This window comes from Peromyscus californicus, unplaced genomic scaffold (assembly GCF_007827085.1).
Source record: "Peromyscus californicus insignis strain IS unplaced genomic scaffold, ASM782708v3 Scaffold_8__1_contigs__length_139910024, whole genome shotgun sequence".
Lineage (NCBI taxonomy): Eukaryota > Metazoa > Chordata > Mammalia > Rodentia > Cricetidae > Peromyscus > Peromyscus californicus.
Genome location: NW_026294606.1, coordinates 52,429,055 through 52,441,357, shown reverse-complemented (window position 1 = coordinate 52,441,357; position 12,303 = coordinate 52,429,055). Strand labels below are relative to the sequence as shown.

Below are 12,303 nucleotides of genomic sequence, written 5' to 3'. Positions count from 1 at the left end.
ATTGGCCTGGGGAGATGTCTTGGTAAGAACACTAATTGCACAAACATGAGGACCTGAGTAAGTCTTAGGCACTCAACATAAAAAGCTGGACATAGCATTCACATCTGTAACCCCAGCGTTGTGGATCACTAGGGTTGGCTGCCACCCTGCTTCCAAGTTCCTGAGAGACTCTGTCTTGGACATGAGACATAGAGTGATTCAGCAGGACACTTGATATTTTCCTCTGCCTTCCATGTGTGTACCTACATACACATGTGCATACATATTCACACACTTAAAGCAGAGCTGCCCTGCCTCCAACTTCTTCACTGTTTTGGAGGGGTTGAATGGGGGGGTGCTAAGTAGCTTTTCCTTGCTCAGGTGATTCAGAATAACCTACATAACTTTTATAAAGTTCATGTTTAGGGCTGGGGATGTAGCTAAGGTGGTAGAGTACTTGTCTAGCATATACAAGGTCCTGGGTTAAACTTCCAACACAGCATAAAGTGGGCATGGTGGGGCATGCCTGCAATCTTAGCTTATAGAGAATGGAAGAATCAGAAGTCATTTAACTACATAGCAAGGTCAAAGCCAGCTTGAACTACAATCCTTAGGGAGTCATGGGGCCTCATGAGCTCTCCCACTATGGCAGGTTGATGGCCCCAATCTTGTACCATAATCACAACTGCTGTGGGCTCAAGAGTGTAGTGGCTGTGTCATGCCCAGCAGAGAACATTCCAAAACTTATTTTCTTTCTTGTGGTTCTTACATTCTTTAAACTCCCTGAGCCTTGGGGTAGGTGACTGTAGATGTCCCACTTATGGCTGAGCATGCAGCAGGTACTCTGGTCACTCTGACCAGTTGTGAGTCTGCAATTACTGCTGCCCACTGCAGCAGAAGTTTCTCAGGCCAAAATTGACAGCTTTTGGACGCAAGCCTAGTTATTTAGAAGGCAAATTGATGGGCATATCGTATAGATGGGCATATCATATCTGTTTAGTAAAACAACAGCAGTAGCTCCCTCACCAGGGCCAATGACTTCCATAGTCTCAGCTTTTGACCAGATTAAATGAGACCAGAAGTGAATTCCCCCCAGTGGAGTGGGTCTCAATATCAGCCAGAATGAAATTGGTTGCCCCCATAACAGATGTACCTCTCTTGTACTTGTGGGGCATGCTCTGCTTAACAGGTTGATAATATACCATGCAAGATCCACCTCAGAGTAAGACTGCTGGTGAGAATTCTCCCCCAGCAGCCTGCATAGCCTGTTCTGGCACTATGAAGGTTAGCCCTCAGGGAGGAAGCTTTTTTTTTTTTTAAATCTCAGTTCCACTTTGATTTCTCTATGACCTACAACCAGATCATGTGGTGTCTTCAGCAATATGGCTATCTAGTCCTGGTGAACAGTCAGCCACTGTGACAGTTGCCTATATTATTTGGTGTTCTCCGATCTTCCTGACCAACAACATGGTGTGGGGCGGGGGAGGTTTGGGGGCCAGGGAGTCACTGGGCTCTTCATTTAATGACCTATGGCCTCTGGGGGTCAGATTATCCACCTGTGCAGGATACCACAGTTCAACCCCTTATTTTTAAATGAGTTTACCAAGGATCAGCTTTCCTTGAGAAACTTTTCATAGATCCTTTGTTTTGACTGACCTCCCCGGCAACCCTCTGCTCTGTTTCCTTATTTCCTTAAAACCTTCCTGCTCCCTAGTGTTTCCCTGCCACCCTCATAGCACATGTATTCTAATACTGCCCTTCTGAGATTCCTTGTTATTTATTTTTGAATTTCATTTATCTTTTGAGGCAGGAACTTGTTTTGCAGCCCTAGCTGGTTTAGAATTTGCTTTGTAGATCTGCCTGTCTCTTGCTTCCCAAGCTTTGGGATTAAAGGCCTATGCTACCATGCCTGGCTGAAATTGCTTTTGATCATCAAATAATTTCATTAATAAGAGTATTGGAAATTAGAACCAGGTTTTTGAGAATAGGGAGAAGCATTATAGAGGTGAAAAACCTTCAACATCCTTAGCTATTGGCAAAATGCACTTATAACCGCTTTGAGATTCCATCTCCTCCCAGTCAGAATGGCTATCATCAAGGAAGCAAATGATGGAGCTGGAGAGATTGCTCAGGGATTTATGAGCACTGGCTGTGCTCTTCTGAGGATCCAGGTTCAAGTCCCAGCCCCCACATGGCAGCTCACAACTGTAACTCCAGTTCCAGAGGATCTGACATCTTTTTCTGACCTCCACGGTGCTAGGCACAGACATACATACAGGCAAAACACTCATACACATAAAATAAAATTAAAGAATGAAAGAAAGACAAGTAACAAATGCTGGCAAGGATGTGGGGACAGGGCCAGTGGAAATGGGAACTTGTGCATCAGTTATGGAAATTCCTCAAAAAGCTAAGACTACTACTTAATAGTCAGGCAATGAAGGCAGCTTAGATGACTATCAACAGGTAGCCAATCTAGAAAGTGACCCACAGAATTTTATTCTTGAAATCAAGACATTTGCAGGAAAATGGATGCATCTGAAAATCATGTTAATTGTAATAAACCAGATTCAAAGACATCCACATTTTCTCTCCTATGGAACCTACATTCAAAAATCTCTCCCCTTCCTTCCGTCCCTCCCTCTCTCCTGTTTGTTTACATATATTCATATATGTGAATGGCAGTCACATAACTAGAAAGAGGATCATGAGAGGAGATGAAGATATCGGAGGGAAATGGAATACGAGTAATACAGCATAACTTGGGACTAACTAGGAGAAGAAAGGGAACCCAACTGGAGGGTACTGGGCGTGGGAGAGGATGGGGGAGAGGGAATGAGTGAGAACAAAGTATAATGAGGTATGTGAAGATGCTGTGATGAAACTCATTACATTGTGTGCCAAATTAAAATAGTAATAAGGGGGAAAACCTGTACCTGTACCGATACTTAATGAAACAAAAACAAGTTACTTTTATATTTTCCTCCCTTCTCTCTCCTTTTTGGCCTTCTGGTAATTGTTTTCAATTACCAGACTGAAAAGGTACCTGGCTGACATTGAGCTCTTTATCTTATTTGTGAAGCATTAAAGAAGAAATGCCTTCAATTCAGAACTGAATGCTTAGGAAGCCTCACAATAAAAGTCATGAAAGTTGTCTCTTCCTAAGTCATTTTTGAAAGTTAGATGAAGTATTATATGAGAAGTTTATTGTCTAGTGTTGAGAGAGTGTTTCCCGAATCCTTCAGTGTTTGTACAACTGTACTCAGGTATTTTCAGTTTCTTTCTAGTGAAATCACTTCCTTTGCAATTATTCTTTAATGTAGCGCTCTCTGTTTCTCTCTCTGTCTCTCTCTGTCTCTCTCTGTCTCTCTCTGTCTCTCTGTCTCTCTCTCTCTCTCTCTCTCTCTCTCTCTCTCTCTCTCTCTCTCTCTCTGTCTCTCTCACGATTCTCCTGCCTTTGTTTCTTGAGTGCTGGGTTTAAAGGTATGTTCTACCATCCCTGACCCACAACTGTTGTTCTTAGTGAAGATAAATCAATAGGACCAATCAAAAACTAAAAATTTGGGATTCATGAAAATAATTTCTATTTTTGGAGTTGGTAGATTCTGTAGTTTTCTAGTTTCTTAGCATATACTTACTTCCCTGAGGTATACATGATGAAATGGTTCTTGTAATCAGTCATCTCACATTGTTACCTTGAAGTGTACATCAAGAGCATATGACGTCTACTTTCACAGAAGACTTTTTGCACAATAATTGCTAGCCCTGTGTTGTATTAGATCAGGAGATTTCATCATCCTAAATCACTGCACTGTTGTGCCCTTTGACCTATGGCTTCCTATCTTCTTTCTCCTTCCCATTTCCTGAAAACTACCATTCTCTGTTTCTCTCTGTGTTTGTTTAATTAGATTGTATTTGTAAGTAAATTCATACAGTATTCAACTTCCAGTGCTTGCTTTTTTTTTTCCTTAGCCAGACATCTCCCAGATTTATCTGTTCATTTATGTTCGACAAATAGCAAGATTTATTTGGGAAATCTCTTAGTTATGTCTGTATCTTGGCTAAGGTGAGAGATGCTGCAGTGAGCATAGGCTATCTTCACAAGGAGCTTATTGCATTTACTTTGGTTATGTACCACAAAAATGGAATTGCTGGATCATGTCGTGTAGAAGTTGTATTTTTAAATTTTTGAGAAAGCTCTCTATCATTTCAGTAATGGCCGCACAGGTCCTCCCAGCAGCATTCTCTGTTCTCCACACCCATGTCAACACTTGTTGCTGCTTGTCTTTTTATAGCTATCCTAACAGGTGCATGGTGGTATCTTTCTGGGGTTTTAATTAGCTTTTCCCTGATGGTTAGTGAGGTATTTGAATGTCTAAGTATGTGTGTTTGTCATTTTTCCATTGAAGGAGGGTGGTGCTTAATTCTTTGGCCACTTTTGAAATTAGTTTATTTTGTTTTTACTCTCAAGTTATGAATATTCCTCATGTGCCTTGAATAGTAACTCCTCAGTTTTACGTTTTAAGATGAATTGCTGGGCTTTTCTGTGTTAGCACACAGTTTCCAAGTTTTCTGATGTCACTTCCACCTGGTTGTTCTGAAGGAGAAACTTGCTAAGGACTCAGTGACTAACATGAGTGTTCTGGGCAGATATTTCTAAACTACTTGGAATCCAGAAGGGTTAACAAATATTCTAGAAGATTCAAGCGTTTTCAGACTTAGTAATTTTACTTTAAGAATTAGTCATAATGCTGGGTGTAGTGGCTCGTACTTGGGATCCCAGCATTGGGGAAGCTGAGGCAGGAAGATTCCAGTGAGTTGAGGCAGCCTGGACTATATAATGAGTTCTAGGCTAGCTTGCATTACAGAGTTAGACCATCTCAAAACTAAAACAACAAAAGCGTGCTTCTCAGGTGACCCTTTCACTCTCTGTCCTTTTCCAGCGTCCTGAGGTTAGCATTATACTTCTCCAGTGGAGCCCATGACTTCTGATCAGGACACTAAAGTTGTGGCTGAACCGCAGGCACAGCGAGTCCAGGAGGGCAAGGATAGCTCTCATCTGGTAGGTGTTGTGGGGGGTGGGGGGGGAGAGGCCACGGGCATCCATTTCTTTTTCTGATCTAGAACTCTACATTGGATGTAAGAAGATTGTTAGAACAAGTGTATCAAATAATAACAGTTTTACAGAGGCAAAAGGACTTCTTATTTATCCAGTGTTCCTGACTGAGATCCCTACATTAAGAGAAACACATTTGCCAGTGGCGCACGCCTTTAATCCCAGCACTCGGGAGGCAGAGCCAGGTGGATCTCTTGTGAGTTCGAGGCCAGCCTGGGCTACCAAGTGAGTTCCAGGAAAGGCACCAAAGCTACACAGAGAAACCCTGTCTCGAAAAACAACAACAAAGAGAGAGACAGACAGACAGACAGACAGGCAGACAGAGACAGAGACAGACACATTTATTTAGCAGTTAGAGGTAACCTACAGAGCAAACTGTGCTCCATCTGATAACAGAAGCACACTTGTACAAAGATGGTGTTATACGATGGTATTAACAGGAACTTAGGCCTGCTCAGGTTTGTCTTGGCATCTGTGTGTGACATTGCTGTCTCTAGTAAGAGACTGGACACCCTCTGGAATGAGGGCCTTGCGACCTATTTTCAAAGGAAAGTCAGCTTGTTTTATGTTGTACTTAAGAAAGTAGTGAAAGATATTTTGCAACTCCCTCAAATAGCAAGCTCTAATATTTCAGACTGAGCCCTGTCCTTCTGAAACTGCAGCTTTAGTAGCAGAAACAAAGTACTGGGTCAGTAGTTCTCAGCCTTCCTAAAGCTGCGACCCTTTAATAATCCTCATGTTGTGGTGACCCCCAACCATAAAATTTTTTCATTGCTACTTCATAACTATAATTTTGCTGCTATTATGAATCATGGATATGGCACCCCAAAGGGATCATGAATCACAGGTTGAGAACAACTGTACTATTAGGTGATACAGAAAACAAAAGACGCCTGTGACTTTAGGTACTTAAAGCTTTTATCAAGAAAATGCAATTTGGGGCCAGTAAGTGAGTAAAAACAGTTGTCACATAAGCCCGACAATCTGAATTAGATTCCCATATTCCACAGTGGAAGGAGAGAAGCAATTCGTGAAAGTTGTTCTTTCATAAGCACACTGTGACACCCACCCACCCCCACACATGGTGTAAATATATCTTAACATACAAATAATAATAAATAATAAAAGAAAATGTGGACTGTAGACATGGCTCCATAATTAAGATTACTTGTTGCCCTTGCAGGGTACCTGGGTTTGGTTCCCAGCATCCACATCATGACTTAAAACCATCTATAACTCCAGTTCCAAGGGATCTGACCCATCTTCTGACTTCCATTGGTACCAGGCATGCATGTGGTACATAGACATCCTTGCATGCAAATCACCTAGATGCACATAAAATATCTTTAAAACTAAACAGCTTACTAACGTCACAGGAATTATAGTAAAGTATATTTGAAGAGTTAATTAGGATTTTATTATACTTTTTGTTTTGGCTACCTTTGAATTTTAATCCTGGACTAGAAAGATGGATCAATGTTTAAGAGTCCCCAGCACCCACCCTAGGTAGCTCATAGCCTCTTGTAACTGCAGCTTCAGGCCATCCAGTGGCCCCTGAGGGCACCTGCACACAAGTGCAAATACATACATGAGTGTATATATAAATAATCAGTCTTTTAAAGCTTAATCTTAGCTGGGTGGTGATGGCACACACCTTTGATCCCAGCACTCAGGAGGCAGAGGCAGGTGAATTCAATCTCTGTGAATTTGAGGCCAGCCTGGTGGTCTACAGAGTGAGTTCCAGTACACCTAGGGCTACACAGAGAAACCCTGTCTCAAAAAACCTAAACAAAAATAAAAACAAAAACAAAAAGGAATTGAATCCTGTGAAGCAGTAATATTTGAAGTTTCTAAATAGTATTGGGAAAAGTAGTTTTTTAAAATCACCCCAGTTGAAACTACCAGAAATTTACCTAAAACTTCAAAAATTATACATTTCAAGGCTCTTCTGTTCCTGAATATACTTATTCATAAATTTCCTTTGCTGTGTAAAAACATGCATTTTTTTAAAAAAAATGTGTTTGGTTTTACTTAATTACTATGGTTTGAAATTATGTTTTCTTTATGTTAGAATGATGGAGTTTTTGATGCTTTCAATTTTACAGATGAATGGTCCTATATCGCAAACCACTTCTCAAACAAGCTCCATCCCAGCTTTGACTCAGGTAATTCATTTTCTAGATTGATCACAGATTGTCTAGCCACAGCCAAGAGTGCCAGATATGGCATGATCCCAAATATGTATTGTTAAAAAAAATTAGAAAAATGTAGATGTTTCTAAAAAGGAGGACTCATTTGACACTGTGCTCTTGAGTGTGTTATGTTGATATTGTCTCTTTTTCATGTGGAAGTGTCAGATATATTAATTTATTCTCAGGTATTCATGATAGTGTTCTCAGTTCGTCTGAATTCTGTTAATTGTGTGTGTATATGACTAGCTTTACATTTTGATGATTGCTTTTTAGAGTATGCAAGTCAAATTCTAAGTAATAAGAGAATAAGGAAACAGCTGAATATATAGATCTGTTGATGGAGGATTTGCCTCCCTTATAGGGAGAGATCCTCAGTACTGTATCAACTGGGTGTGTTTGCCAATGACTGTCATCCTAGCAGGAGAGGCAAGAAGCAAGGGTTCAGGTCTAAATCCTACTACCTTCCTGCAGCCAAGTTGCCTCAGTGTTATTAGCGGAACTACTTTGGCCTCAGGGCCATTTTCTGTTGTAATGATTCTGTTGCATTTCAACATAAATGAGCAAAGATGCTGTTTGAGAAAGATGTGTAAGGACAAGTAATACTAGTGGAAGTGCTTGTTTTTCTGGGTAGTGCCATGTCTTTTCTAATTGTGATATGGAAATTTGATTCTTCTTATGCACTAAACTGTAGACAACTCAGTAAAACCTGAATTATTTCATAATGATCTTAAGCATTTCATTACATTTAATTATTCCTTATATGTATATGTGCACACACATGTCTGCACATGTCATAGCATGTGTGTAGAGGTCAGAGGACAAATTAGGGGAGTCAGTTCTCTCCTTTCACAGTGTTAGTCCCAAGGACCAAACTTGGATTGTCAGGCTTGGCAGCCACTGCCTTTACCTACTAAGCCATCTTATTGGCCCAATTAGAAATAATCCTTTAAAACTACTTAAAGATAACAAGATAAGAGAACTTAACCAAAGGAACTGTCTTGGGATGTAGCTCAGTGGGAGAGTGCTTGCTTGGCTTATGCAAGGCTATGGTTTAACCTCCTGCACCCCACCCCACTCATCAGCAAATTAGGCCTTTTGATGATATTATTTCTGAGTGAATGTTTAGATTAATTACTACATGTCTGCATATTGAATAAGTAGGCTCACAGTCAGAAAGCTTGATGGTCTGAAAATAGCCAATACTTGCATTTGGTTTAAAAATGACAACTGCCTGCTTTTAGACCAGTATTTTACAGTTTAAATATTTTTAGCAGTATATAATGCTTTTAGGATAATTTTTTTTTTTTTTTTTTTTTTTTTTTTTTTTTTTTTTTTAATTTTTGGTTTTTTGAGACAGGGTTTCTCTGTCTTTTTCTTGTCTTTCTCTTTCTTGGCTGTCCTAGAACTCACTTTTTAGTCCGGGCTGGTCTCAGGCTCAGAGATCCACCTGCCTCTGCCTCATGAGTGCTGGGATTAAAGGCATGTGCCACCACGCCTGGCAAGATTAAACTTTTAAGTAGCTGTAGCATGTAAAATGTATTCTTATTATCGTGTGTGTGTGTGTGTGTGTGTGTGTGTGTGTGTGTGTGTGTGTGTGTGTGTGTGTGTGTAAGTAAGAGTGCAAGTGTACTTGTGCCGCAGCAAACGTGCAGGTCGTACGTTCCATCCAGGCATTGAACTCAAGTTCTCAGGTTTGCACAGCAAGCACCCTCGCCCACTGTGTTCCTTTGCAGTCTAGTAGCTGTAAATGCTGCAGTTACTGGTATTGTTTTCTTGAAAGAGAATTCTTCGGTGGCCACTGTCTTATGAAATATAATCCAGGAGATACTGAAACACTGAAAAAACAAAGGCTAGAAGTTTGAAATTTCTTCTGGCTATGCTTATAACTTGAGTTGTTTTTAAGAATTAAGTTTATGAAAATAAGAAAAAAGCCACATGTATATTTCTGCCCCCCTCCCCCTCGCTGCTGTTCTGCACCTTTACATTCCATGTGCCATTTGGATTTCAGCACAAGGAGTCTGATGAATGCCAGGCAGGGCTCTGTTGTCATTAGGATTTGGATTTGAGTGGCAGTAACATGTGACTGCTGTGCAAGGAGTTATTTTGGGTACTGTGTGTTGGCTTCTTTTCAGAAACGATAGCAAGTTAGTGTGAGTTGTATTTGTAGAAGCTCAGAAAAGGACAAGCATTGTGATGTGAATTTTTGAACTTTCAATATGGGCTGTTGCTTCAGCAAAGAATTAAGTAGTGACAATGACAATGAGAGAATTGGCCTGTTACAAAAATCTGTGGAAGAGAAGAAACCGGAGAACAAGATAAGTAAAACTTTATCTTCATTATTTGATACCCTTGAAGGTGAGGAGCTTCACAATGTTGAAAATGGACCCAGCCGAGCACCCGCTGGTGTCAATGTGTGGACTAGAGTTTTTACAAGGTCTGGGCACAAACAGGATCATAGATCAAAGCAGTCACTGAATTCTAATTCCTTTCCCACATATGAGTTCTTTCATGGATCTGAAAATTTAGATGAAGGTGACAAGAGTTTAGATAATGTTGTTATTGAAGAAAATTCTGAGATTGTCAGTGACCCACTGTGTGTGAGTCGTGATGGACAGGCTTGTTCTGAAGATGATCAGCCTTCCTCACATGTGCCCATGCCTTCTGACCAGCAGGAGGAAACTTTTGTAAGTGACCATCTGCAGTGTTACCTGGCCACTTGTAAAAACTCTTTAATAGAGAAAGAAAAAGTACTAAATGTTCAAATCAGTAGTTTTAATGAGAATAACTCTGTAGATTTTTCTGCTGGAGAGTTGCAAAGTAAAAGCCATATTTGTGTTGGTGACAAACACTGTAAGAATTCAAGGGAAAGCAAATTTTACAGTATTTGTGCTATAGATCTGGACTGCTTGAACATGGAAGAGGAACTGTACACTCCCATGTATGTAGCAGCTGCAGAAGAATATCATTCAGCTGTCACTTACGAAGTTTTCCAAGTGGATTGGCCCTTAGATAACGGGGAAGAATATGCCGCCTCAAATGCCGTAAAGAGGGCAGGAGAGTTAAAGCTGCAGCATGAAGAACTGTTACCCCAGGATGTCCTACGCCCCTGTGAAACAAATGAAGCATGTATCGAGAAAAGTGAATGTAGTTCTGATATTTTGGTGGACCGTGATCCATCTGATGAAGCAGACATCGGTGACCTGCACGGAATTTGTGCCAAATTCCCTAAAGATCACACAGAACATCGTACATTACATAATACTGGCCTACTCCCTGAATTAAATATTAACATAGGCAGTGACTCATTAAAGTGTTCAAGTGCTAGATCTGAAGAAAGAGAGAGCAGTGCTTCAGGAATAGGAAGTCAGGTGGATGATTCACTTGTTAATTTACTTAATGACATTTCATATGTTGATGGGAATGGTGAACCTGAGGCTATAACAGTTAGTGCTGGCCAAAGTTTAAACTCTAACGTCGAAAGAGAGCCTGACTCTGAAAAGTTATTAGAAGGCAATGATTATTTTCACATCAGTGTTAATAGGCCAGGTAGGATCCTTTCCTTTGGTCTAGATAAGATTAATTTAAGCCCCAAAAGGCTAGTTTCAGAGCGTTCAGGTAATGAGCATCTCCCAGTTCATGCTAATCTCAGAGAAGTTGCCTTGAGCAAACCTGCTGGCCCTCATCCTATACCCCAAGGGGAGCCAGTGCTAATGAAGGAGCATCACCTGGGGGATGGCAGTCTGGAAACTGGAAGTGTCCAGCGGGCAAACAGAGGTGAGATATTCTTGTGTTCTGAAAATGGTTCTGCTTATCAGGATGAAGCTAGAAGGAGCATTTTAGAGACCGAGAGCCATTGCAAGAGGGAGTTGGAATGTTGGTATCACACAGACCTCTGTGTAGGTAGTAGGGCAGACAAGGCTCAGACAGAGGCCCATGATTTAACTCAAGTGGAATGTGAACCAGGCACAGAAGGGGTGGTCCAGAAGACAGATGTGCTGAAGCTTGAACTTTCACAAAGAATACCAAGTGACAAGTCTCATGATCACTCCAGATCTCTTCAGGGCCCAGAAACACCCTCTGCATTCATTTTAACCTGTACTGATTCTGAAGCAAGGGAAACAGTTCTACATGATAACACAGGAGATAAAGGACACGTGAAGGGCTTAGTTGGTGCAGTATATAACCAATCTAGTGGGCCCTATGTACTAGAAAAGGCTGAAAAGGTACCACAGAAGGCTAATTATAGAGAGATCAGTGAGGAGGACATAGAAAAGTCAGATGCTAAAACAATCTTTCAGTGGGAAACAAGTGTTCTTAAATGTAAAGTCGTGCCCAGTGGGAACACGGTAACTTGTATTGGTTCTGACATAGCAACAGATCCTGTTTGTGAAACTAATGAGATTGAAAATAGTTACAAAACTGATGGAGTGAATGAATACCCAGACCTTACTGTTGTGCCCCCTTTAAACCACAGTCCAGTGTCACATGCCAAGGAGTGGGTTAATAGTGACAAAGGCCCAGAACTGCATTTCATTAACTCTGAATCAATTAAAGAAGTTTCTAATGCTGTTGGTAACAATGCATCAGAATTGAGCAAACAAAAACTAACATGCAAAGAAGAGAAAGAGAGACTTTGTTTGGATAAAGACAGTATTGATCCTGACAGCACTGACTGCTTAGGCCCACGTCACATGAAAAGAAGAAATGCCCAATCTACAGTTAAAGAATTCACTTTAAATGGAGAGAAACATTTTTCAGGAAACTCTGAGGCGACTTTAAGAAAAATAGCATTATGTGACACTTCTGAGGGGTGTTCCTCTTTTATTAATGTTGACTCAATACAAGTGGATATACCTGCAGCTACTCCTGGTAATGCTCCCCAGGCAATTCCTGCCATCCCAGCAGATAATAAAGAATGTGCAGTGCCAAGTGGTGACTGTGTTGCATCACCTACAGAGGACGTCTCAGATGTATCTGAAAATCCTTCAGAAATGGATTGGCACAGGATCCCAGAAG

At 40.8% G+C, this 12,303-nt stretch overlaps 1 protein-coding gene across 2 annotated transcripts in view; it reads left to right on the top strand.

Moving 5' to 3' along the window:
- The window catches only part of Larp4b (La ribonucleoprotein 4B), an 87,486-nt gene that overhangs the window by 25,349 nt on the left and 49,834 nt on the right, over positions 1–12,303 (top strand). For both annotated transcript variants that reach the window (XM_052727574.1, XM_052727573.1), the window contains exons 2-3: positions 4,923–5,041; positions 7,201–7,260. In XM_052727574.1, the coding sequence (XP_052583534.1) occupies positions 4,961–5,041; positions 7,201–7,260 (141 nt within the window). In that variant the 5' untranslated portion in view covers positions 4,923–4,960. The remainder of the gene's footprint in view (positions 1–4,922; positions 5,042–7,200; positions 7,261–12,303) is intronic.